The sequence below is a fragment of the Marmota monax genome, unplaced genomic scaffold (genome assembly GCF_021218885.2).
Source record: "Marmota monax isolate L192 unplaced genomic scaffold, Marmota_monax_Labrador192_F-V1.1 WCK01_AAM20220418_F8-fsc00132, whole genome shotgun sequence".
NCBI classification, from domain to species: domain Eukaryota; kingdom Metazoa; phylum Chordata; class Mammalia; order Rodentia; family Sciuridae; genus Marmota; species Marmota monax.
Window position 1 is genome coordinate 1,942,742 of NW_026695199.1, and position 27,169 is coordinate 1,969,910.

At 31.4% G+C, this 27,169-nt stretch overlaps 1 protein-coding gene across 10 annotated transcripts in view; it reads right to left on the bottom strand.

Annotated features, from left to right (window-relative positions):
• The window catches only part of Epha5 (EPH receptor A5), a 341,095-nt gene that overhangs the window by 165,483 nt on the left and 148,443 nt on the right, over positions 1–27,169 (bottom strand). For 4 of the 10 annotated variants that reach the window (XM_058574024.1, XM_058574023.1, XM_046428770.2 and 1 more), the window contains exons 4-5: positions 5,715–5,870; positions 1,415–1,750 (exon numbers count right to left, since the gene is read on the bottom strand). The exons of 3 other annotated variants lie outside the window; for them this stretch is intronic. In XM_058574024.1, coding sequence (XP_058430007.1) covers positions 1,415–1,750; positions 5,715–5,870 — 492 coding nt within the window. The remainder of the gene's footprint in view (positions 1–1,414; positions 1,751–5,714; positions 5,871–27,169) is intronic. 3 more of the 10 variants (XM_058574025.1, XM_046428771.2, XM_058574026.1) reach the window with 1 other exon arrangement.

Genomic DNA, 27,169 nt, shown 5'->3' on the forward strand with positions numbered 1-27,169 from the left:
TAACAAATCATTTCAGTACCTCTTGAATGTTTATTTCAGTTTTATCAATCAGAACCAACTTGGGACCTAACCGCACACATTTTGTTATTTTTGATTTTTTGTTTCCAGTACTAGGGATTGAATACAGGGCCTCACTTCTACAAAGTAAGTGCTCTAACATCGATCTATCTCCCAAGCTCCATTTTCTTATTCTTCAGAGATACCCTCTTGATTTAACTGATGTATCCAACAATTCAAATTAATTATTTTGGTCAAGGTTTGATAATCAGCAGTATTCCCTCATTAACCCCTGCATTCCACAATCTCCAAACTTATTATATGAATTAAGTCCCATTTGATTCATTCAAACATAATCTATTTCTTTGTGAGTACTGGTGACAAGGACATGCTCATTGACCAAAGCCCACATGAGGTAGGAATGAGGAGACAAACTTACAGTACACTGGGATGGAGAGCTGAGGTAAATCAAAACTCACCCTACTCTGGCACTAAGAGTTGTAGTAACAGGGAGCTTACTGTACACTGGGACAGAATTCTGGTAACAGGGAAAGTTACAATTGTGTGGCCTTCAATGCCAGATACCTGTTGTCAGACAAAACGAGTTCTAAGTAGCTTTTAGTCTTGGGAAGTTTGTTGCCGCCTACTGGGTTGAATTATTATATCAGCTATGGGAAGAAAGACTTCCATGTTGACTTGTTTAAAAGTGAAGAGAAAATTAATTTAAGAGAAAATTAAAGTTCAAAGATGAGGGTATTTCATACTCTTCAATAACTACTCCAAAACAATTCCAAGTTCTCCACATGGAAAACAGATATGTTTACATGTCATTGTGTAGTAGTGCTGTAGTAGTTATTAGTAGTTATCTTAATTTTAATAAATGAATTTAGTGAAGAAAAAGTCATCCCATGCATTTTTAATAATAATAGTGGAAATAATGGAAATAATATGCAAAAAAATGCAGCTGTGATACCAAACAAGCAAATAAGCAAGCAAATAAAACCTGCCTTATCACGTTAAATAAATGAATTAAACACACACTCACATACACACACACACACACACACGCACACAGGATGGAAACAAAACAACCAAAGTAAAGATCTGTGCTACAATGATACAGTATATAAGATTATACAATATTTTGTTATAAATGAATTGCTCCAGAAATATATTTTTAGTGAAAGAAATTCAATTTAAAACATTTATTTTTGGACTATAGATGTGTCTGTTAAGAAAACCTTCACTTTCAGTTTAAAGCTAGAAAAGTGTTTTGAGCTGTGTTATACTTTATATCCTGACCTTCTAGTTTATGGGGAAGTTTTCTCAGAGTTATCAGTCGACTTTGCCCTTAGCTGTGAAGATAATGGACAGAGTGAGGCCTAAAATATACAGTTTGGTTGGGCATGGCACTTACCTGCTTGATTTGTGGTTACATTTACAGACACATACTGCCGCGCTCCTGGGCTCAAGTCGGATACTCCATTCACTGCCTCAATCTCAAAGGTATAGTTTGTGTGAGCGAGCAGATCCACCATCATGACAGAGGTGTTTTTCAGGCCGATTTGCTGGGGGAGGTACCTGACATGACCGCCACACTCCTCACAAACCCCTGCATGGGAGTTGCACTTCTTGCATGCAATATAATATGACACATCTTTCCTTCCACCAGTGTCAGCAGGAGGAATCCATTCCAGAAAGACACTAGTTTCATTAACATTTGAGATGGCATTCCGAGGAGCTGAGGGGGGTCCTGGTTTGCAAAGTAAAGTGAGAAAAACATATTTTAAGATGATATTAATGAGGCATCATTTACTACACTAATCCCTTACCTGAAGGAAAAAATAGGTTTAAAATTCATTTTTGAGGGTTACAATTTGTTATTATTTTTGAAAGTCTTATTGCTTTTTTATAGGAAAGGCAGTGCAGTAGGGTTTATGACCTGGAGAAATGATTTAGCTTTGCTTTGTTGTAACACTAGTTTAGTAAAAGCAGACGTTTTGCTTAGTATATATGCAAATAATTATGGATTAAAACTATGTATCCTCAAAAATATTAAGTAAAATGTTATATTTAAAATGTGGTAAATGGGTCTCTGTGGGGATTAAACTGATTATTTCCTCACTCATACCAAGAGGTAGGTAAACATGAAGAATCTACCATGTCATTGGCAAAGGTTAAAATAAGATTTTTCAGTGTCACTCTTGACAACAAGTTATAAAGTAAGTAAAAAGGTAACTCAAGAAACATTATAGATCTCTCTTATAATCACCAATGAAATTAAAAACCCTCTTGAGTGGTGGAACAACATCACCATGTGTGGTAAAATCTCTTTTTACTTACTATTCTTTTCATATTGTAGTCATGTAAGTTGTGAATTTTACTTAATTGAAAGTCTAAAATTCATTTTAAGGCTTATCCTCAAAGGCCTTACAATAGAAAAAGTTAAAAGGATTCAGATTTTGAAGAATCAGCAGAAAAAAGTTCAATCTACAACCTACTACAATAAGAAAAAAAATACATTTAATTAGAATATATTCATAGAATCATAATGTCTTAGACTGGGACTAATATAACTTTTTTAACTTCATGCAGTTACTTCTTAGATGTTTTATCTTTATCTATGTTAATAAAAATTGGTTGTAATTTTAAAAACATATTATATTCATAATCATCTATCTCATCAAGACAGAATATTTCACTAAAATATAGTAATAAAGTTCACACATTGAATAACTTATAGAATTTCTCAAGTGAAGGGTAACATATCTTATTTGAATATTATTTTAATTATTTATGAATCCAATAATTGGCATACTAAAGACAATTCAAATTGATTTCATGATGTCTAAAACTCAATTTTTAGGTACAGTTAAAACATCAGTCAGTTATAAGAGTTTATAATCAGATATCTTCAAAAAGCAAATATATTTATATCAGTTTCTGAGAACAAATTTATGCTTCTTTTCCTCAGAGAATGGAGTATGGTAATATTTAAATGGTTCAAAAGCATGCATTAAGCTACTTACAAGGATTTAGTGAAATTATACTATATGTGCTATTTGTTCTAAATATAAAAATTAGCAATAATTTCTACCTAACATTTCAAGCCATGATTATTGAGGAGAAAATTTTAAAATGATTAAAAAAGCATCCTAGTATTCAGGGAGTTAGCTGTAAAAAAATTGTCATCTAAATTAAAGAAAACCATAACTAAAGAGTTGACTTTATTTCATTTTTTGAAAAAACAATCCCACTATGATGGTATTTATAGTTGAACCCTATGACTTTTTCCACATGTTCAAATTACACACTTCAATGTAAAATTCACTTTTAAATTGCACCAATTAGTTAAGATAGAAATGTAAGTATTATTGGTTATTACAAAATTTAGGTTATTTAGTAGTTTAAAAAAAATGGAAATTTTTAAAATTTGCAATAAAAATGTTACATGCTAAATTTCTAAGAAAGGGATAAAATGTAGCCAAAATATATCTAGTTTATAAACTTTTTTATTTTTTTCTTGCCAAATGAAATATACTCACATTAAAACCATTGTTTTTTTAAATCTATAAAAACATATTAGTCTGACTCTTTTGCTTTTGATTGCTACCACCACACTCAGAACTTAGATGGGACACGTATGCCTCCAAAGTTAAAAATTAAAAAATCAAGTGATGTTAAAAAAATTAAGTGACATAGAGGTAAAAATTAGAGGCTCTATCTTACATAATCTTAAGAATTCCAGTGTCCCAAAATAGATATGATGTGTAACCTAAAGTGAAGCTGTGAGAAGAACCCTTGGTTTAAGTCAATTTGTCAGAATTTTAGTTCTTATTTTTGAAATTTTGCTCTGCAGATTAAAGTAAATTTTTCATTTCCAGATTTTATATATATATATATATATATATATATATTTTTTTTTTTTTCAAAAAAATATTAAAATGAGTCATAATCATAAATTCAACTCCAAAAGCCAAAGGCAAAGTGAAGTTCAAGATCCTGGTCTGAACATCAACCAAGCCATGAAGGGATCACATGTATTATCTAGGGTACTCTGAGTGCAACAAAAAACAGACACACACACACACTCACAATAATCTTTTTTGAGAAGTGCATGCAAAGTCATGCTCTTTTGAAACACAATATTAGAAAATCACAATGGAGATAGAGAAAATGTAAAGCCTACCCATGGGCTTTGGTCCTAAGAGTGCTAAGCAGTCCTTGCCACCAAAGCACAGACTCTCCCTGATTCCCAAACAAAACAAATATACAGAAAGGGAGGCGCACATTTATGCCACAAAGGAGATAGTCCAGGCTGGGCCACAGAAAATACTAACTAGAAAATTAATGAAATTGAAAAGATGATTAAACATGGTTTTCTTTCCTTAATTGACCACTCTATTGACCAGTCAGTATTTTCCTATTATTTGGACTTACTTTTGCTCTTACTAATCTAAATAATTTTTTAAATCTCTTCAACAACCAAATCCCAGACACATCCAATAAAATATATCCACCCAAAAGTGTACATCATAATGTCATTCATTCGGTTGAAGAGAAATTCTTCATCACTAGTAATTATCTAACACATAAAATCATCAATCTTGGGATTAAAAAGAATGATGTTTAGAAACAGGAAACTAATATCAATGATTTAAGAAATTCTGAAATATCTGAATGACTATAAAATTCAGACATTATGAAATTCAGATAAAAACCTTAATTTATGATGTTTGATAAGAAGAAATCTGTACTATTTATGTTTGCAGATGTATATTCAAAATTCAAAAGTCTGAGAACATTTTGGAGAGCAGCTCCAACTTATTAAGACAACAAAGTAAACAAGTCAGGTTATGGAACCTGTACATTGTGAAGAGGGACGGAATAGCATTTCTTCATTTTTATTTTCTATTTTTGTTTCATTTGGTATAGAGACTTTGCTTGTGGAAAAACTGTGGATATATCACCACCAAGCACACAAATGCATAAAGGTACTGTATTCACAAAAATCTTGGGAAAACTTAGACCAACCAAAGCACCCAAATGCATTGATAAATGTGGATGAATCCACTACAAATATGAAATAAAGTGCTTCGTATCTATCTCCACTGATTATGTGATCAGAAAATATGTTATTAATAATAGTTAAGAACACTCACTAACAAGAAATACAACATCTACAGGAAAGCCCTAACATGTTGTATATGAGTCAAATCTTATTATCCTCCCCAGGTGCTCCAGGTTCTTTATGTTTCTGGTCTTCTTTTGTAAGTGACCTTCTCTATGGCATTGCAGCTTAGTGAGGCAGGTTAGGACAGATGAAGGTTTACTATATTTTTTATATAATCAAAACACTGGTTTAGAAAGAAGAGGATAAAAAAGATTCAATGTGAAAAAGGACAGTGGATTCACCAGAAGTCAGGTTTAGCAATGGAGAACATTAAAACAAACAAAATCAAAGAAAAAACTGTATGTTGTGCCTCCGATGTTGAATTTGAAATTAGGGGAAGTGAGTGATTAAAAAAAAAAAAAACAGACTCAAGTTTTTCAATGCTTACTCAAAGAGATTGAAATTCTATAAAAAAAATATGTTGAGAAGATTTAACACTATGCCTGTTTTCAGGGGAAATGTTAATAGAACATAACAGGCTGCATCATGATGTTTCTTCAACTGGTGAAAGTTAGCATCACCAAATATCCATGGGTTTCCTTACTTGTGCATGCCATTGTGGGTGGATCAGAGTCCCTCCTGAAATAATCCTTTTCACAGACACAAGAGGTTGAAGCTTCCTCATGGGTGTAACTGTGAGGTGGACATTTGCTGCAGCTCTGGCTGTGAGGTGAGGCTTTGAAGAACCCAGGTCTGCACACTGTCAAAAGAAATAAGAGACTAAGCTTTTCCCAGGAAGAGATGCAGTGTTTGTTTTGTGAATAATGTATCATTTGGAATAGTATACACAGATTACAGGTAATACAATCTTGGCATGAATTTCAAGAATTTTTCATAAGCTTCTGGATCATAAATATCAGACTCTTCATTCAAATAATCAAATATTTATCTAAAGTATTAAAATTAAAAATGTATGGTATGTACATATATCAATAATTTTATGCCACAGGAGCTTATAAGAAATTATATTTATGTAGACAAATGCTTATATGTATTTAAAACTGAAGCAGTGCTGAGTACAATTTTACTTAATATACTGAAACTACATTGGAGAGCTTCAAGTTATACTATATAATCCTACAAAGGAATGGTAGAGGATATACTAAAAAATTTTATATTAAATAGACAAATTAATCATCAGATGCTAAAATTTTCACAAGTTCTGTTATATTGGAGATGCTGCAGAAATCAGTTTTTCTATCATCCATATGATATTAACTTCAGAAGTCATAGTTTAAGCATTTGTTTTAGATTTTCTCCATTTTAAACGTTTTCTTTAAGTTTCTTACTAATTCAACATTTATATATTCTGAGATCAGTAATATTTATATTCCATAAACACTGTAATGATTATAAATAATAAAAAGCTATGTCTTATTCAGTTTTGCATTTACAGTACTTATTCCAGTGTTTGACTGCAACACGGTTTTAGAAAATGACATGAAATAAATGCATGACTGAATCAGTGAAGAGTATTATTGAGCAGTTTAGAATCATAGGAAGGAGATGTTTGCTGATACTTTTGTTAACTTTTCTCAGTTGGTAGACAGGTAAGTAGCTGGTGGTCATGAAGCCAATCTTTTTACTGTGTGAATTCCAAACATTTTCATATCCTCCTTTCTTCTCAAAAGGTAATAGAGTCAAACTTCAATGTTCCTATTAGTTAGTCTGGGCCAATTAAAAACTGCCAAACTGATGGTTAGAATACATTTTAGCGCTTATTTTACATAAAGCTAATAAACTGCATTTTTTTCCATTTTCAGAATTCACTACATATACTTAAGAGTATTTATTAATTCAAGCATCAAGGCACATTTGCTGAAACTCAAAGGTGAACGTGTATTTCAATAGAAAATTCTGGTAGACATAATGAATTGGAGCTAATTTTCATGTGCTATAAATGATCTGGGGTTTTAGTAATCCATGCTAAGGCTTTTTTCCATCTCCATGAATAATCAGGAATTTGCAAAAATAAGAAGGTACTTTTTCCAGTAGATCTAATTATGGTGATAGTAAAGCCTTAATGCTCTTATAAATTCAGAGAAAATGTGAAGTTATTTGAAAGATAAGAAGAGCTTTTTGATAGTATTAAGGACATTCTTGTAGTAAAATGATTAAGCGAAGATTTAAAATATTATTTTTTCTTATAATAGGATTGCTATAGCAGCCAATTCCATACTTAGCTAAAGTTATCCAATTTTTCTTCTTTTATCCTTTTAGTACAACCATTCTCACACTAAACTCTATTTGCTTTCAAAGGTATGAAATGTCAATCTGCACATTCTGCATATTTGAAATTCATTTATCACTAATGAGACATTCTTTGGTTTATAATGAATGCCATTCAAACTAAAAACTTCATGTAAGATCATATACAACACTATTGTTCAACCCTGCATGGGAGCTTTGGAAACAAGAAATAATTTAAATGTAAGTAAAATGTAGATAAATGTACCATTATGCCCTGCAGTCTAACAAATCTTTTCAAGCAAGTGTGATGGGCCAGAAACTTTGCTTGGTAATAGACTGCAATGGTAAACAAGATAGGTAAAGCCTCATCTTTGTGAGTCTTAAAATTATTGCATTAATAATTACAAATATGATTATCCTAGGAAAGAGAAAGAACAGTGGAAGTGAATATAGACTACCCCATTTAAACAGAAATATTAAAGAAACTTCCCTTAGGAAACAGAGTCTCCAATGAAATTTGAGATTAAGAAATCATCCATTTAAGTCTGAGGTTAGCAAAGGACCATATGAGATAGAGAACACAGAGAGCAGAAGATAGTAAAAATGATAAAGGAGACAGTTGGAACAAAGTGGAAGTCACAAATTTATACATCAAAGTGGGCAACCAGTTCACAAAATAAAGATTGCAATGGTTCAAATTAACAATTTTCAACTTCACAACAGTGTAAAAAGATATGCATTCAGCAGAATCTGTATTTCAGAATTTTAATTTTGATCTTTTTCTGGGCTAATAATAAGTAATAGATATTCTTCACAGTGTGGGCAGTTCAATTAGTCACATCACCTTAAAACCATATACAAAATAAGCTTTGTACTAGATAACTTTGCCCAACTGTATGCTAAAGTAAGTGTTCTGAGCACATTTTAAGAGCATTAGGTTATGCTCTGATGTTTGTCAGGTTAGATGTTTTAAATATATTTTTGATTTATGATATTTTTCAGTTACAATGGATATATCAGGATATAATCCCATGGAAGAAACATATGTATTATAGACTTTGTTTTACAATGAAAATAAGTCATTATAAAAGCTTGACAAACTAAAATTTCATATATTTAAAGTAACTGCATATTTTGAAGTAGGGGATTAATAAGATCAAAGTAGCACTTAGGAGATCATTTCAGAGCTGCAAGAAAATAGATTGGAGAAAGCAAGAACAGAGGCAACTGACACTTTTGTTTTTATATTGGTCGAAAGACAATACTGTTTAAACCAGAGGAGTCTCAACAGATGAGTAGGTGATTATTATTTTTTAAAGAAACAAGACAAAATCAATTAGATTTCACAGCATATTTAATGGCAGAATTAATAAGAAATTATAATAATTACTGTAAAGTGTTTGGATTAAACTGTACAGGAAAATGCTGGTGCTATTTTCTCAGATTAGAGAACATGAGATATAAAAAATGTTTTAGGGAACACAATGAATAATGCTTAATGCATTATTTAATTTGAAGGAGCTAATGAAAGCTAAGTATATGTAAAAAAGGAAGACTACATGATTGAATATTATCAGAAAAATATTGGCAACTAATTTTTCATTGCCTTTAGATTCATAACTCCAAAACCCAATGGTATAAGCAACTGTGTTAGACAATCATTATTGCTATTTTCTTAGTTTACTTTATTTCCTAGTATTAATGTAATTATATTGAGCATCTTATCTTCAAACACTTTAAAAGTTATTTTCCTTCATTACAGCTTAATAACTATATTTTCTCTAAATGGAAGTCATTAGAAAAGAAGAAAGAAAATGTCTAATTTTCCTACCATCAAATATCCAAACTTATATGCAGTTGTGCCCATCCACTCTACCTTTCTTCCTATTATAATAAAAATGTTATTCAAACTGAAAACTTCATGCAAGATTATATACAACATTATTGTTTAACCCTGCATGGGAGCTTTGGAAACAAGAAATAATATAAATGTAAGTGAAATCTAGATAAATGTACCATTCTTCCCTGCAGTCTAACAAATCTTTTCAAGCAAGTGTGGTGGGTCAGAAATTCTGCCTTAGTTCATATCAAGGAAAATCTTGACTTAGAATTCCCTCTATGCTGACATAACATCTCAAATGTCTACAAATATTTTCACTGAAATGAAAACATAATAAACAATTATTATCACTTGATTCCTATCTCCCAGTACCTATTCAATGGTTTTGATCTACTTTCAAACACAAATCCTTAAAATCATTTTTCACAATTATGTGTGTGTGTGTGCATTTATGTGTGTATGTGTACATATATATACATACACACACATAAATATATATATATGTGTATACATACACACATAAATGAATATATATTATATATATGCATAATATATTATATATATATATATTATTCTAAATAACAGATTGATGCTCTCCACTGAAATTACTGTTTAAAGACTGAAATTACCACATTCACTCCTCATCAGCATTTGAAAATGCTTTCTTTTGGGAACCTTCAGTTATTTTCATGACAAAATTCCAATATAATCCACAACTTTCCATGCAATATTTAAAAATCCTTCAAATGTTATCTCCATTCACATTCACTGTCTCCATCCACTCTAACCTGCACCTGAGGAACTTCTCTGCCTCTCAACTAGGGGAAAATATTCTAGGCCCAAAGCAAGAAATATACATAAACTAATTATTTTTAAAAGGCTTGAAGCCCATGATAAAGAATTTGGATTTAATCTGTAGACATTTGGAATTATTTATTTTTAGAGGGAACACTTCTTGTCAGTACTGTGGCCAGGTGTGTTTGGACTATGATGAGAAAATAAAAATTATTTTTCACACCTGTGAAGCTACAAAGTATTGGGAAAGATAAATAATAATCAATAAAAGCAAAACTCACCTTTTACATTTTAATGAAGAAAATGTTTAACAAATAAGTAGTAAAATTTCTCCAAATTCTAATTCAATTTTTTTTTTCAAAAATATAGGAAGATACTGGAACACAGTTGTTTTACACAATGATGTCTGTACCTTACCTAGATATTATTTAGAAAACAGTATTCAGATTCTGTTTAAGATGATCAAGAAATGGGAGACAACATCTTCACTCTATGTTGGTGTTTTATGAGAGACTCTTTTATCAATTTGCAGAAAGGAAAGAAAATATTTTAATAACTAGTTCTATCCATCCAAGCTCATTTTAAACCTATCTTTTTCATGATCTATGAGACAATCAATTCCCATGATTGCATGTTCTTTGCCTCTTCATGCCTCATAATTTTGTACAATTTACTTAGCATCTCTCTTATGACAAGAGCAAATATTTTCCATGCCTTTATTTGTATGCATTCTTATCCCCCACAAACTTGTATAAAACTTCTGGAGAACAAAACCATTCATTTGATTTTTATCACATGTAGCACATTTTCTTAAATATCCATCAATATCTATTGGTGTAAATAGTATTTTCGTGTCCTTCTCAAGCCCAAATGACGAGTAAGAACTTAATACAATCTGGATAATCTGATTTATTTAAATATTAAGTCCTGGAAATAGAAAATAATATGTATTTTAGAAGTTTTATACAAACCATCAAACTCCATGTTTTGTATTTATCAATTCAAAAATGAGACTATCCATATTTATTAAAATAAATGTTCTTAAACTAAACAAAAACCTAGCCATTAAAATTTAAATGAATACAGGATTAAAATTGTTACAATTGGGAAAAAGTGCTGCATAATTGGATTAGAATTTTTTAAAGATCTTCAAAGTTAGTACTAATTCTGAAACTGACAATCGAAACTGATTTTTCACACTACTTATTCTCAAACAAATTATTTTTAATATCTCCAATACATTCTAAACTTAAAGAGTTATCACCCTTGAGGTACCTAAGTGTACTCACTTTGTGATTCAAAGCCAACACTCCAGGGGTATAGGCACTGAAAAAAATTATAAATAATATAAAAGATAATTACTCATTCATTAATTTAAAATATTATAATCCACACTATTAGAATAAAAACACACAGACTATTTTAATGTATACAATGTATATCTCACATTACATTGTATATATGTAAACACACATACATACACACACTCATATATAATCAAGGGATGTGGAAACAAAAATGTACAGACTTCTGTCTGTAATAATTAGGAAATAATTAACCTTCAAAACATTATTGCATTTATCCAATTACATTTTATTGAGAAAAAAAATCACTACAAATAAGATTTTTACTATAGCTTTATTTTGTGTGAATTATCAAAGGATATAAACTAAGGAAAGTTTTCTTTCTTAATAGACTTTTGAAAGTGATGTATGTAGAAGAAATGAAAGTAAAGACAAAACATGCCCCAATCTATAGAATACAACAAAAGAAGTCATAAGTGTGAAGTTTATAGCAATCAATATCTGTGTCAAAAAAACCAGAAAGTGGGGCTGGGGATGTGGCTCAAGTGGTAGCGCGCTCGTCTGCCATGCGTGCGGCCCGGGTTCGATCCTCAGCACCACATACAAACAAAGATGTTGTGTCCGCCAATAACTAAAAAATAAATATTAAATATTAAAAAAAAGAATAAAATAAAAAAAAAAGATATCGTGTACACCCATAACTAAAAAATAAATATTAAAAAAAAAAAAAACAGAAAGTTTTAGCTGGGCATGGTGGCACATGCCTGTAATCCCAGTATCTCAGCAACTTAGCAAGGCCCTAAGCAATTCAGTGAGACTCTGTCTCTAAATAAAATCCAAAATAGGGCTGGGGATGTGGTTCAGTGGTAGAGCACCCTGGGTTCAATCCCCAGTCTTCCCTGACCCCACAAAAAGCAGAAAGTTTTCAAATAAACAACTGATCACTATATCTCAAGTCTCAAGGAAAAGGAAAACAACAACAACATAGTAAACCCAAAATTAGTAGAAGGAAAGAAATGATATTTTCATAAATAAGTAAAACAGAGAGTAAAATGAAATGCAAATGATCAACAAAGTGAAAAGTTGGAAAATTCATTCTGCTGTCATGTATGACTAAAATAAATAAACAAATAAATAAAAATTTTAAAAAAAGATAAACAAGACTCACATACTCTTAGCTAGAGGAAGAAAGAGAGACAAAAGACACAAATAAAACAGAAGATGAAAATAGTGGCATTACAACTGACACCACTGAATTGTTATTTTTAATTATTAGTTTAATTGGATTTTTTTCATAATTGCACTTTCAATACGAACTCAAGATGTTTACCAGTTTTAGTCTTCCAAACATAAAAGAGAACCAATTCAGATATTATACTTTAATATTAGCATGTGTAGGGTATGTATGAAAGTATGTATGTGAAAAACACTTTTCATACCTGATTATATATTTCCTACTTTATGAAAATTTTTAAGTAGATAAATATTTGGGAGATGCTAAGGAGTCTATTAGTAAAATTAGTATAAACTATGCTTGAATTAAGCATTGGAACTTTTTTTAAATTTCAGCCTGTTTAATTTTCTTTCTCTCTTTTTTTAAATTTTTCTTCTTAGTTGTACATGACAGTAGATTCCACTTTGATAAAGTTATACAAGCACAGGATATATCTTATTCTAATGAGGACATGATGGTGGATCGACATTATTGTGGGTGGACATTCTTGTAGGTGGACATGATGGTGGGATTTACTTAGGTATTTTCATATGTGTACACAGGAATATTATGTTAGATTTAGTTTATGTCTTTCCTATTCCTATCCTAACTTTCTTCCCTTTGTTCCCCTTTTTCTAATCTACTAAAGTTCTCTTCCCCCTTCATTGTGGTTTTCCTTCCACATATCAGCAAAAACATTCTACCTTTGTTTTTTTGGGGATTGTCTTATTTCATTTAGCATGATATAGTCTCTAGGTCCTTCCACTTAATGGCAAAGGTCATAAAGTCATTCTTATTTATGGATGAGTAGTATTCCATTGTGTATCTATACCATAATTTCTTCATCCATTCATCTGTTGATGGGCATCTAGGTTGATTCCACGTTTAGCTATCTATTCTCAACATTTTATCCTATTTCAAACATTTCAATAAAAGTTGACTATCTGAAGAAAAGTCCACCTCAGTATCAAAAGATACTATGTGCAGCTATTTTATTACATCATTGGTCTTCTGAACAAATTGTTTTTGAAGTTTTTCACAATTTAAATTCTTCATAAGTAAAGAAGCATCAGCTATCAAATGTGTCTTATCAATCCAATTCTCTGAAAATTTGCACTTTAGAAAAGAGAAAATACAAATTAACCCAAATTGAATGACCTTTTAATTTTAAATGATAAAGCTCTGTTACCTTCTTTTTATTATGCTTTCAATTCATGAAAGCAATTTTTAAAATTTAAGGAAATGGGCACATCACAAAACATGGAGAAAACTATCTGTTACATAATTATTTTAGAGCACCTAAACTTTAGCATTATGCCTTGCAAATTCTTTCAACATATTGTCATGGGTAATTGGCCATCTAAACTCATACTTCTTTTATACCTTCACAAGCACAATTGATGCTTATACTAATTTAATAACCTTAGAGCAAAGCCATAAAACTTAGAGCAAAGCCATTTTAGAATGAATTTACTATGGAAAATTGCATGAAAGAAGAAATCTGTGAATGAATGTTATCTCATTTGAAACCATGAAATAATTATATTTATTGTAAATAAATGTATTTATTTTTCTAAATTAAAAGACACTCAAGTATCCCACTTTTAATTTTCTTTTATCATAGACAAAGATAATTTTTGTGCATAAATTGATTAAATTTGATGACATCTAGGTTTCTTTACTGTTTCATATTGACTATGAGGAAGAATTAAAACTAGATATTCATATAAAATCATAATATGTTTTTCTGCCTTCAGAGTTTTTTTCTTTGTCCACATTATTGGATGATTTAATGCATTATGTCCACTGTCCTATATATGCGACATTCATGAAAAAATATAAAATTGAGCAATTATATAGGTAGCTTATAAAATTACATAGGTTTTTATATGTGTATGATAGAAGATTTTACAGAGAATTGAGGGGACATGATGTAACTTTCATGTTAACATGAATGCTTGCTGCCATGATAGGTAGAATGGAAATATTAAGCTAGATGATTTGTCCCATAATTGAAACAAAAGCTTAATTGACTGTGTATTGGATTTGAACTATCCAGTATTTCTAGAATGAGGTAATGAAAACTGGTTTGTTTAATTCATGTTACCATGAAATAAGTCCAGTTTTGAATCATGAAGTGAATATGTTCTTATAAATTCTCATGTGGGAGAAAAGCTTCCAGAATAACAATTGCTATTGAAGATATACACAGTCTAACTCAAGTGTTTTGGCATGGAGAGTTAAGTTAGAAAGTTCATTTTGTTATAAAAATTTCTCCTTGTACTATTGGACAATACATATTAGTCCACTGCCCCAAAAAGCAGTTCTGCTCATGTAACAAAATTATATTTCCTTAATGCAGATGAAAAATTATGGGTAGAATATGTATTGTTTTAAAATGAAGAATAAAACACCTTAGGAGGTATTATAAATGCATTTGTGACTATGTCTGCTCCTTCAAAAAAATCCAACAATGACTAGAACAATAAGAAAACTTATTCTTCAGTCAAGGCAGAGAATTAGAGTGCAGACTATTATAAATTTTGAGTTTAATTAAAACACCATAAAGGAAGTTATTAAAAAGCATAAATAAATATAAATAAAGTATAACACTATAATTTTTCTTAAAAACAAATTTAAAAACTTGCTCCTTGATTGTTAGAAAGTCTACTTGCTTTAAAGAATGTAGCATATTTGTAGACATGAATATAGGTACAATTAAAGAAGTATACAGTACACATAGGACTTGCAGTTGTTCTAAATGAGTTTTCTCCAAGTTATATAATGAGATTTAAATGAATCAAGACATTTTTAAAATATTCAATCCATACCTATGAAGTGCTACTCTTTTTATTTGAAAATGTAAAGCAAAGGGCTAATGTAGTTCATTTGGTAGAAGAAGTCATATATTTGCTATTAATTTTCAGCATGCAATTGTCCTACTTGGCCTCAAACAAATTCAGATGTCAATATTTAGGAGCTTAATTCTTTTATTCACAGAATGGGAAATTCATGCCCAACATAACTTGATGAACACTGTTTTTTAATAATATACCTTCTTTCCAAAAGTTTCATGCAAGCACACTCTAGAATGTATTTCATAGCACTACACTGTATGTTATTTGTATTTAATAATGCTTTGTTAACTTATTTTTTTATTTATTTGATATGATCAAGTGATATAGAATTATTCAATAATTCCTAGAATTTATTCTTACAAACTAGGTACATGGCAATCTCAATTTAAAAACCAGAATTGTTTTTAAACCTTTCTTTCCTCCAGAAACCAGAACAGGAAGAAAAACAAAAGCCAAAAAGTAATAACTTGAAAAAGTGGAACTTAGGGAAAAAAATAACTTGGAAAAAGCAGATGATTAGAAAGCAAATTCCTGATTTTTTAATATGGAAATTTAGATTTTAATGTTATAGTCTTAACCCAAATAAGATGAGGTCTTAAAGCATGCTCCTTTTGCATTGCTATTTTATGATTAACATTCTGCCACCATTTCTCAAAACATTCCCTCCTCTTTTGTGACCAAATGACAAAGGTATAATAATAATGGTAGGCACACTAATAAAACAAACTGACACTTATTTGGCATGTTCACTATAGCTAATCAGTGAGTAAAGCTCTGCATAGATTCCAATGACTTCATTAGCAAAAGAATAATCTGAAGTCATTAGCATTGATATTCCATTTTTTAGGTACAAGGCTAAGCAACATGTCTATATTCTGGAAACCAATTAAATGGAGAATTTAGAATTTCTGGATAGGTATATCTGATAACACAATAGGCTTTCTCTGCAGTGTTCTGCTGCCACTGACCATTCTTGAGTATATAATGCTATGGAGAAAACTTGCAAGTGTTCAAAGGATTCTGACCAGTCTCCTTTTAGTCAGATCTCAATTTGTTAACTTTTTTTCTCATCGCTGTGTTCTCTACCATGCCTATTCCAATCTTTCACAGTTCATGTAGCTGAACACTATCTTCTCATTGGCTATAGGGTCATAGACTTTAGGCCACATAAACTTGAATTCAAATCTTAATAGCTTTACATTTCATGTGGAGAAAAAAATCGTGTATCCATAAATTATACCTTTCTTATGTATTATTTGCAAATAGAAATACATACTCCTTATAAATATTTGGAATGAAATGCCTGGCAGAGATTAAGAGCTTAATAAATGATAGCTCTTTAAAATTGATTACTTTGATTAATGATTACTTTGAATAATATGCCAGTAGTAATTGAGTTTTAGCCTTTATGGTACTTGTCCGCTTTCATTTCAAACAGATTATATTTCAAAGCCACAGGACCACAGAACTGAATATGATCTTGAAGGTGACTATCACGTGCCTGACATAATCAACACACATACAGGGGTTGGATATAATGCTCAGCAGTGATTTCTCCCATTCCTCCACCCTGCCCCCCGACTCTTGTTGCCATTCAAAGAACCATACTAACACTTAAGTGAGAGTATATGAAAAAGCTTTATAAAGGTAGCCTAAAATTTAAATAAGAAAACAAGTTGCAGGACTTTTAACTATTTAATGGAGACACAAACACACGAAATAGCCTGCCTAAAGTCATACAGACATTCAAGACTAGAATTCTGATCCCTGACTCCAATACTATGCTCAATCAAATACAGCATTAAATTATTCTCAGAAGGATAATGACTTATTTTTAAGACTAAAATAGACCTCACAGAAGCACATGACATTGAAAGCATTTTCCTGGCAGCCTTTACTTCTCCACTGTTATTTCAGGCTCACCAGAGACTTCCATAATGTCATCTATTGTGGACTCAGTTCACTACAGGATGGGCATTTCTGAAAATTAGTCTAGAACTGGTATAAGCAAATTCAAAATATTGAGCCCATTAGAATTTAAAATTCTAAGTTATTCAACTTACTGAAGATAAAGTTGACTAAAGAAGCATTATATAAAGAAACAAGGGGTAGGCAGGAAAGGTAAGGGTGAGATTTATCTGCCTGGACTGGCATTGATTAAATTACACATTTTCAAGAGTTATCTTATTAAAAGATCTTTGAGCTATTAATTCAATATGTCAAGAACTTCTCTTAGGCATGGGTTAACACATTGTCAGTGTTAAAAAATAAATTAAAGGTGCTTTTGTGATGTAGTTGTGATGGTCTTTTTATTAAAAAAAATAATGCTTTTTTAACTTTGTTTTATTGTTTATTTATTTATTTATTTTTATGTATTTCTGAGAATCGAACCCAGTTCCTCACACATGCTAAGCAAGTGCTCTACCACCAGGCCACAACCCCATTGTTATCATTTTTTATCTCTTAGAGGTATTTATGTGGTAATGAAAATACTTCATCAATGAGACTACTCATCAATGAGTTTTTAAAAACATTTAGTTCTTAATACAGAGTATGTTTGTTTATATATATAAACAAAATATATGTTTATATATATAAACAAACATACTCTGTATTATATAGACATATATATATAAACAAACATACTCTGTATTATATACATATATATTATATATAAACATATAAACATATCTATATAAACATACTCTGTACTATATAGACACATATATATATATATATATATATATATATATATATATATATATATATATCTCAATATAACACTTAAAATCATTTATTATGTACCACTCCATCCAATTCTTCAGAAACTTACAGTCTTACAACACAGTGAAAGAGTTAATTATAAATTCAATCAGAAAAGTTGTAGAAATCTTATCTGACACTGCATATAATTAGCATAACATTTTCGGGTAATCAGTTATTCCAATGATATAGAACATTACTTGGTACCTTGGACTAATATTTTGGATTTTAAGTAATGTCTGTTATGTAAGAAATTATCTATAAAAGATGATTTCTCTCTCCTTGATGAAACACACAAATAGAGTTCCATGCACATATGGATACTTGGCTGAAACACTTTAGGGAAGAGATGTGCACAAGAAAATAAATGGTAGAGAATTGAAAATGTGTGAGCATTAAATGGAAAATTTGCAGTTTATTGAGTGCTAGGTGCAGGCCTGTGCTAGTTAGAGGTATTTGTAAAGGGGAGAAAGATGCTATCAGAGGTATTTATGGGAACAAAATATAAGAATACCAAGTAGTGTTAGAGGGTGAGGGTTTATAAAATCTGCCTGATTTCTTCTCAAATGTGAGCCAAAAATGATCACATAGAGATGAAGAATGGACAGGTTGGGTAAAAGTATACTAAATCCATCATTAATAATTGTTACTACTGAGAATATCTGACATACTATTAAACATGATATGGCTTAATAGTACGTTACAAAAAATAAATAAATTTGTCAAGAATAATATTAATTTAAAAGACAGTTCCACCACAAAGCTTATAGTGTTTTGTCGTGTTTTGTTTTGTTTTGTTTCAGGGGAATTGAATCTAGGGTTGCTAAACAACTGAACAAAATTCCCAGCTCTTTGTATTTTTTATTTTGAGGCAAGTTCTCACTAAGTTGTTCAGGGCTCCCTAGGTTGGTGAAGCTGGGCTCAAACTTGAGACCTTCCTGTCTCAGCCTCCAGAGCCGCTGGAATTACAGGTGTGAACCACTGTGCTTGGCTACAGTGTTGTATACTGATCTTACAATGAATCATTAAACATTGACAAAACATCATAAACATGAAACATAAGTAAATACAAGTATCTTTTTCTAAATCTACCCTGTACGCAAGCAATACGAATTAATTTGGTGAAAAAATATGGAAAAAATAATTGGGTTTCAAAAGCTAGGTGTGTGTATACCCATGCACACGTGCATGCACATGTGAATCATGGTTTACTAAAATGGAAAGATTTTAGTCCTATGATTAAGTGTGCCATGCAGATTTGGCTCCAAGCCTGTTGAAAAAGAGAGAATATAAAATTATCACTTGGTTTGAACAATTGGAGTACTTTGTAGTTAGAAAATATGACATTTAGGGAAATTTACTTTGATGATTTATGTCATGTGTGTTTTCTCTACCCACATTTTAGGGCCCTAGTCAAAAGTAGCAAGAAACTACAAGTAAGGTTCTTAAGAAGCAACCAAATATTTTTGATCAATTTTCATTTATGTAAGTACATAAATAATAGGGGCAATTCTTATATTTTATATATTATTCCTCAAGTATATTATCTAAATATGAAAGTGACATGATTTACTAATCCTAATGAATCATATTTTATAGTGGGCAATTTAAAAAGTTTTCTATGCACTTTCAAATTTCTAATATTTTTGTAATATTTAAAAATATCTGAAGTTCTACCATTTCCATTTATCCATATAATAAAGTCAATACTTCATATCTATTGAGTGCCTACTGCATACCAGCTTTGTTATAAGGGTTTATATATATATATCATTAGACTTTACCTCCCATAACATCCTTCACCTTTTACTGCTCTGTCTATGTAACTCTATGTATTGCTGTTCTTTTTTTTTTTTAAGTAACATCTTCCTCACTCACATAAATCCTAAAAATCTATTGTTGGTATATTGGAATATTTCAAATTATAAGTAAACATTCTTGTATCCTCATCATTTTTTTTCTTTTTTATTTTCATGTTTATTTTGTCTTTTTTTCCTAAAAATATATGCTTTTTTCTCCTGAGGACACAAATTATCCAGTGTTAACTGTTTTCTCTCACATGCCTACCCATTGGTGGGCTTCTATAGAAGGTAGCTTCCCTTTGCTCTTCATTGCACTTTCCAGAGACTATTCTCTCTGTGGCAGAATTTATTTTCCACAATGGCTGCTGCCAATCTTCCATTCCACATTCTCTTTTTACAATGTGATGTTGACATCCTTCCCATTGACAGTGGGATCTATGTCCCTACCCACTGAATCTGGGTAGACCTGTGATTAGTGCAGAAATAACGGTATATAACTTCCACACCAAAGATAAAAAAATAATGTAGTTTCTCCCTAAGTTTATTGTAACAATTGTTCTTTAAATCCAGTCAGCATCTGTACCATGTGCCCTCTCCATATCGCTCCCTATCAAAGATGCAGATCTAGCAAAGCAATTGGTTAACATGGTTTTGGTCAATTTAGTTTTAGAAGATTTGTTATACTTCAATTACAGGACTCTTCCATTTTTCTTTCCCCAAACTCATCTTCAAATCACATGTCACCAACTCTATGACCAATTCAATTCCTTGAGACTCCTTTTTGCTCTCTGAAGATTTTAGAATTTTGTATATTATCATTATTTTCAAAATTATTCCTATAGTAATTCTTGATAATTAAAATATCCAATATCTTGTCACCTGTAATGTCAGCTATTTGGAAGCCTAAAGGAGAAGGATCACTAGCTGGAGGTTAGCACCTGGGAAAATTAACAAGATCTTGTTGCAACAATAAAGAAATTAATTAATTAATTAATAAGCAAGCTGTGATTTAGCTCAGTGTAGAACACCCCTGGATTGACTTTCCATTACCACACACAAAAATACAAATTTCACATATACTAGACATCTGAAACCCCTAATTCCTTAACTTCATCTTCATTATTCAATAATAATATTCTTTTATCTACCTCACCCAATATTTCTCATAATCAAACATTAATTCTAATACTATAAATGAACCCTGTGATAATAGATAAAAACTCAATATCAATTTAAAACACACCATTCTTCAACATCCACCTTCACATAATCCCACATTACTTTTTTTTGGTGCCCTTACTCCATCAGTCTTCAAGCTACACAGATGCCCTGATCCTGTCTCTTGTCACTGTCTTTTCCCATGCTACTGGGCTTTATTAAACATATTTTACTGATTTTCACCTTTGTCACTTTATATGTTAATGTCCAAACCAAAAACAACCAATCTATCTGTTCATTTGACCCCAAACTTGTAAAGCTGAATATAGCTGTAAAAACAATACAATTTATGTTAACTGACACAATTTTTAATTTAATTAAATTTAAATGGACTTCATTGGTGGTTAGGAATATAACACATTTTCATGAGCATCTCACCTTCTTTTTCCCAGGAAGCTGGAAAGTTGATGGCACTCTCCCACATGTAGCTTAAAGCAGATTAGTTTGCACCATGTGAATGAGCTCTATCATTGTGTTCTCATGTTAGATGTGTAATGGGACAGGAAGTATGCTTCAAATATTTTTGAGAATAAAAGCAAAGGATTAAATCGAATGTGTAATTGAAGTTCTATTTCATGTTTTAGCCCTTACCACATTTTCTTCCAACATTTATATTTAATTTTACTTCTTTGTGTTTAAATTTCTATCAGATTTTAAGAAAGACAATGTATGAAGTAAGCTTTATAGAAACCCCTAACCTAAACTATTTTGTCTTTATCATTTGGGAGTACGTGTTGCTGAAATTTACCCAATAAAGAAGCAAAAACAAACATTTCCATTCCTCTTCTTTGTGTAATCCTGCTACCATTCCCACTCTGACAAATCTATTTCCCATTGCCTGACGTAGACATGTTATAAAGTATTAGCCTGCAGCAAGCTCCACAGCAGCTGTTCAGCCCACTGTCAGAGCTTCTCAGATTTAGATGCTGTCAGAGCTAGATTTGTGAAGGTCTCATTCTGAAAATCATTATGCAACCTAACATTTCTCTTCACTTTAAATTTCACTTTAAATTTGTTTAGTTAACAAATATTTATGACTCTCAAAAACACAACTTCTAAATGCAAACCAATGGAAAAATCTCTAAGATCACAATAACTGATTAAACCATGGGAAACCTTGAGGTCTAGGCCCTCACACTGCCTATGTGTGTTCTATGTCTTCCAAGGAGGCCCTGGTCTGTTGTGTCGCAATTCTTTGAATATTATAGGATAGAGATTTTCTGCTTTCTCCCTTTTCTGTGTGATTCTTCTAAGCAAATAATCCATGTAAAATAATTATTTAAATATCAAGGATTGCAAAGCCAGAAGTGGTGGTGCATGCCTGTAATCCCTGCAACCTGGAAAGCTGAGGCAAGAGGATCATAAGTTTAAGGCTGGCCTCAGCAACTTCAAGACCCCAAGCAACTTAGTGAGATTCAGTCTCAAAATAAAAAATAAAAAAGTGCTGGGTGTATGGGTCAGTGGTTGAGTGTCACCTGAGTTCAATTCCCAGTACCAGGAAAAAAAAAAAAAAGTTGCACAGGACTTACCCAAAGACAACACCTGTTTTGCTTTTATCATCATTTTCATCTATCTTTCTATAGGCAAGCAAATGACTTATCTCATTAAATATAATTAAAAAGCAATCATGACACTTCTCTAAACCTAGACAGCCATCACAATTAATATCACTTGCACTCGCAAGTCAATTTTTAATAACATATGATCTGAGCTGTATGTTTAGTAGTGAAGAATAGGTTGAAAGCCTGATCCAGTACTTAGATGACAGACACCTCTATGGATTCATCATGTAAATGGACAAATCACACAGGGGTTGAATATAACAGAAAGAGCAGAGGGACTTTAATTCTGTGATTGATTTATAGCTGCGACATCACACCAGCATCATTTACCCATGAGGCTGGGCTTCCATGTGACCTGTCTTTCATTAACTCTTCAATTCTATTTCCTATCCATCCAACTCACTGCAGTTAAAAAGATTTAATATCATTTATACAACAGTCTGAACATTCCACATTTTATTTTAAATCACTCACCATAAGTGATACCATGGGAACAGAGAGTATATCAAGGGAGTCTAAACAGTATGATCAAAAAAGAGGAAAAGGGTATAAAGGAAAATTATCATTAAGTATCTGATAATTTAGAATGACTCTGTGAGTCTAATTTTTCTCATCCTCTGTCTTCCCAGTTCTTTATGCTCAGTCTCATATCTCTGGTGGTTAAACTAATGAAAAAATACAAAAATTTAATATAATGTATCATGTTTTATATAGTGTAACATTTAATGCAATATATGGTCATATATTGCATACTTTCAGAAGCCCATGCTAATAGCAACTATTGCAGGCAACAACTTTGAGTATTTTTTCTTTGTTCCTTGGTTCTTCATGTAAAATAATCACTAAAAGTGACACAGTGCTTGAGCTTTGAAGCAGCAAAGATCACTAGTACTTTTTCACTTAGTCTGATATTTTATCTCTCTTTGCTATTGTAATGGAGAGAAACTAGTTAGTTTTCCTAAAGTTCTTTTGCTGTCAGCCTTTGTAAACTGCATGTGACAAGATTTCCAAAGAGCTGCAATAAAAGGTTCTGAGAGAAACAAAGTCATTTTACCATGGGATGAAAAACACTTTATAACCAAAAGTGCAAATAGGAAAAAACAGTTTTAAATTGAGTTCACAAATCTGCTACTCTACACATATGCTTCTTTATGAAATTGTTCAGATGTAAGAAACCACGTGCTAACAATGTTCAATGCAGGTTTTACATAGATAATAAATGGTACATTCTATTGACTATGCAATTATTATGTGCCAATTTTTTTTTAAATGTACAGTTCATATCAGTCCCCAATTCTTCCTCCTGGGATTAAACTCTGTTGCATACATATATGAATATAGCAAGATGATCTCCACTATTAAGTATAACTGAAATGCACTAATTTTTTTTAAAAAAGTACATTCCAAAAAGCTTTGTTGAAATTGTAGATTCCTCTTACATGTTTTTTTATTTTATTTTATTTTTGTTTGTTTGTTTTTGTTTTTTGTTCCCCCTGAATAAAAGAAAATTACTCATTAGGATATTTGAAAAACATTAGGATGCCAAAAGGCATCCTAAGAATTCCTTTTCCCAATCTAAAAGGGTAGGTGTTCCATTCTTACATCACAAGGGTGAAGGTTATTAGCCTAGGTCCATGAAACAATGAAATGTCCAGAAATAATTCGAAACAATTGACTAGAAGCACAGTGCATTCTTCTTCCAAATTGTTAAGTGCATGTAAAGATCTTACCAATGTCCATGTTGTTATTACTATATTTTTTTCTTTTGCTCCACTTTGAACTGGCCGAGTAAACAAATGATTACATGATGAAAGCCATGGAAAAGGAATTTTTTACAGAGAATTTAGGATAATGAAAAATATATGTGGTTAAATTTCTTAAGATAAAATACTCTGAAGTGACCCAATAAAGTAGAAAGGCTCAATAGGACAAAGTCTAGAAAGTAAAAATGAGGGGCTGGGATTGTGGCTCATTGTAGAGTGCTCCCCTAGCACAGGTGGGACCCAGGTTCGATTCTCAGCACGACATAAAAAAATAAATAAATAAAGGTGTTGTGTTGTGTCAATCTACAAAAAAGATATTCTCTCTCTCTCTCTCTCTCTCGCTTTCTCTCAAAAAAAAAAAAAGTAAAAAGGATGTGATATTTTGTCCCCCTAGCCAGAGATGACTGGGGAGGCAAAAATGTGCTTCTCTCAAATTGTCCTTTACAGGTTTTAAAAAAAATTTATATTCTACTGAATATTTTTTATATTCAAATGCATTCTTATGCTATTTGTAATCAGTACATTTACATACCACTTATTATATTATTGTACTAATTATCTGTGTCCATATTATTTCTCTCCTAATTATGAATTCCTAAAACAGCAGAGCTGGGTTATATGTTTTCCAAAATATCTGTGTGGAAACAGTGAAATGTCACCTGAATTATCCAAATGGGTTGTTTGAACTATAGATAAAGGAAGGTTAATATTTGCAGCTAGGTATTGCAGGTGCTTACATAGCTGATTTACAAAAGCTTTCTGATTTCTGATTTTTAAAAGCTGTGTGATATCAATATGCTTAAATGTTGAATAAAATCCTGGCAATTATCCATAAAAATGTAGAGGTTTTTAGAATCACACCAATATTTTCCCAAGGAGAGGCACAGATTTTATAGGATCTCAAACACTAAGCTCTTCCAACAAACTATCTCTTCCACTAGCTCTTCCAACAAACCAAAGGAGACACTCCCAATTTTTAAAATCTATTAATTTAAATAGATATCTGGTATACTCCATATTGGTACATATCTGCAAAAGAAATCACATTTTTTTATTGACCCGGTCAGACACACTTCAACATCTCATAAATTTCATAAAAAATTTCTATTTGCTTGATCCTGTGCCATAAAGAAAGCTTATATTTGAACATAGTAGAAAATAGTTTCAAGCTTATAATTCTGCAATTTCTCATCTACTAAAAGGATATTAAATAGATATCTCTTGAAGTTGCTATATTAATAAAGTGGCATTTGGCAGGAAATGTTATGATTTATTTTAAATGTCCCCTTTAGGACTATGGCTGTAACAGAGAAACAATTTAATACAATTCATTCACTCATTCATAAGCATATGATTATTTTGTCCCAGGACTATGAAATGATAATAATATGATTAAAAAGGATAGTTTTAAATTTTACCATGAACCTAATGTATAGTTTTTGACATATTAGACTAGAACATTTTCATGCATTCTATTTTTTTCTGTCTATAGTGGTTATAGCAATCTGTTTGCTACAAGTCTCCTCCTGCTCTTAAACTGTACCGACACACATCTGTGGCCCATTTAAGTAACCTACTGCACCCGTTGGAACCATTGGAAAAGCTATTTACTATACTCTAAAGAGCAGTGATTTCTGCCTTAGAGTGTTCACGTTTAAACATACAGACTTTCTCAAAATGAAAACATAAAGAAATAAAAACACAAGGACTTTACTAAAAACACAGACTCATCATTTTCTCAAAGAGATGTCCCCTGGTATAAATAAACCATGAATATGTTGATCTAGGAATGATATAAGAATAATCAAAGTTAAAGCTTTTGAAATTTCTCCATCTCTTTCCAAAAAAGTACAATGGGATTGTTCAGAATCTGTTTTTCTATGACTTTCTATTAGTTACTGAACAAAGATACTTGTTTTAATGATAGCTGGCCACACTTGTAGGCACTAATGATAAAAAAAGTGGTCAAGAGTTCCTGTTAATTGACTGCCAGTTACTTGGGCAAATTATCCTATCTGAATATTTTTCCTTATAGAAAAAGGTATAATGATACTGTTTAATCATATGGATGAAATGAATCAGGTCAGTATTTAGTTCAATATCTGGTGTATGATAAGTATTCATCTGGTCATAGTATTTTATTTTCATTTATCAAAAGTCATTTGTCATCAGATACTTTTGTCATAAGTGGTACAATCTTGAGACAGACAGGGGGCACTGTGAATATCACATGCATATAGAGCGAAGGACTATACCTGTCAGCCAAACCAGGGCACCTGGCTAACACCCCATGATTGTGCTCAGTGCCAAGAACACCAAGAGCTGCAAGACAAGTGAAAATCCTGATTCTTTCAGGGGTTTAGTGCCTTTTTGTGCTGACTGTAACTAAATTAAAAGAGGCGCAAAAACATTGAAGTGATGTAACTATTTAACTATTGTAATTATAATTAAATTTCATAAAATTATAATGGTCTTAAGACAATTTGTTTCCTGTGTTGTCTTAGATAGAGGTTAGAATATTAAAGTCTAAAATAAGACAAGTTAATAACAAAGCCATTCTCTCTTTCGTGTATTTTCAGTTTTTCAGATAACTATTAAAAACAGCTCAACATCATTTAGGCAAATAAGATTGAGTTCATCTATGATAACAATTTAAGGTCACCAAAATGCCATGATGGTACACTTTGAACA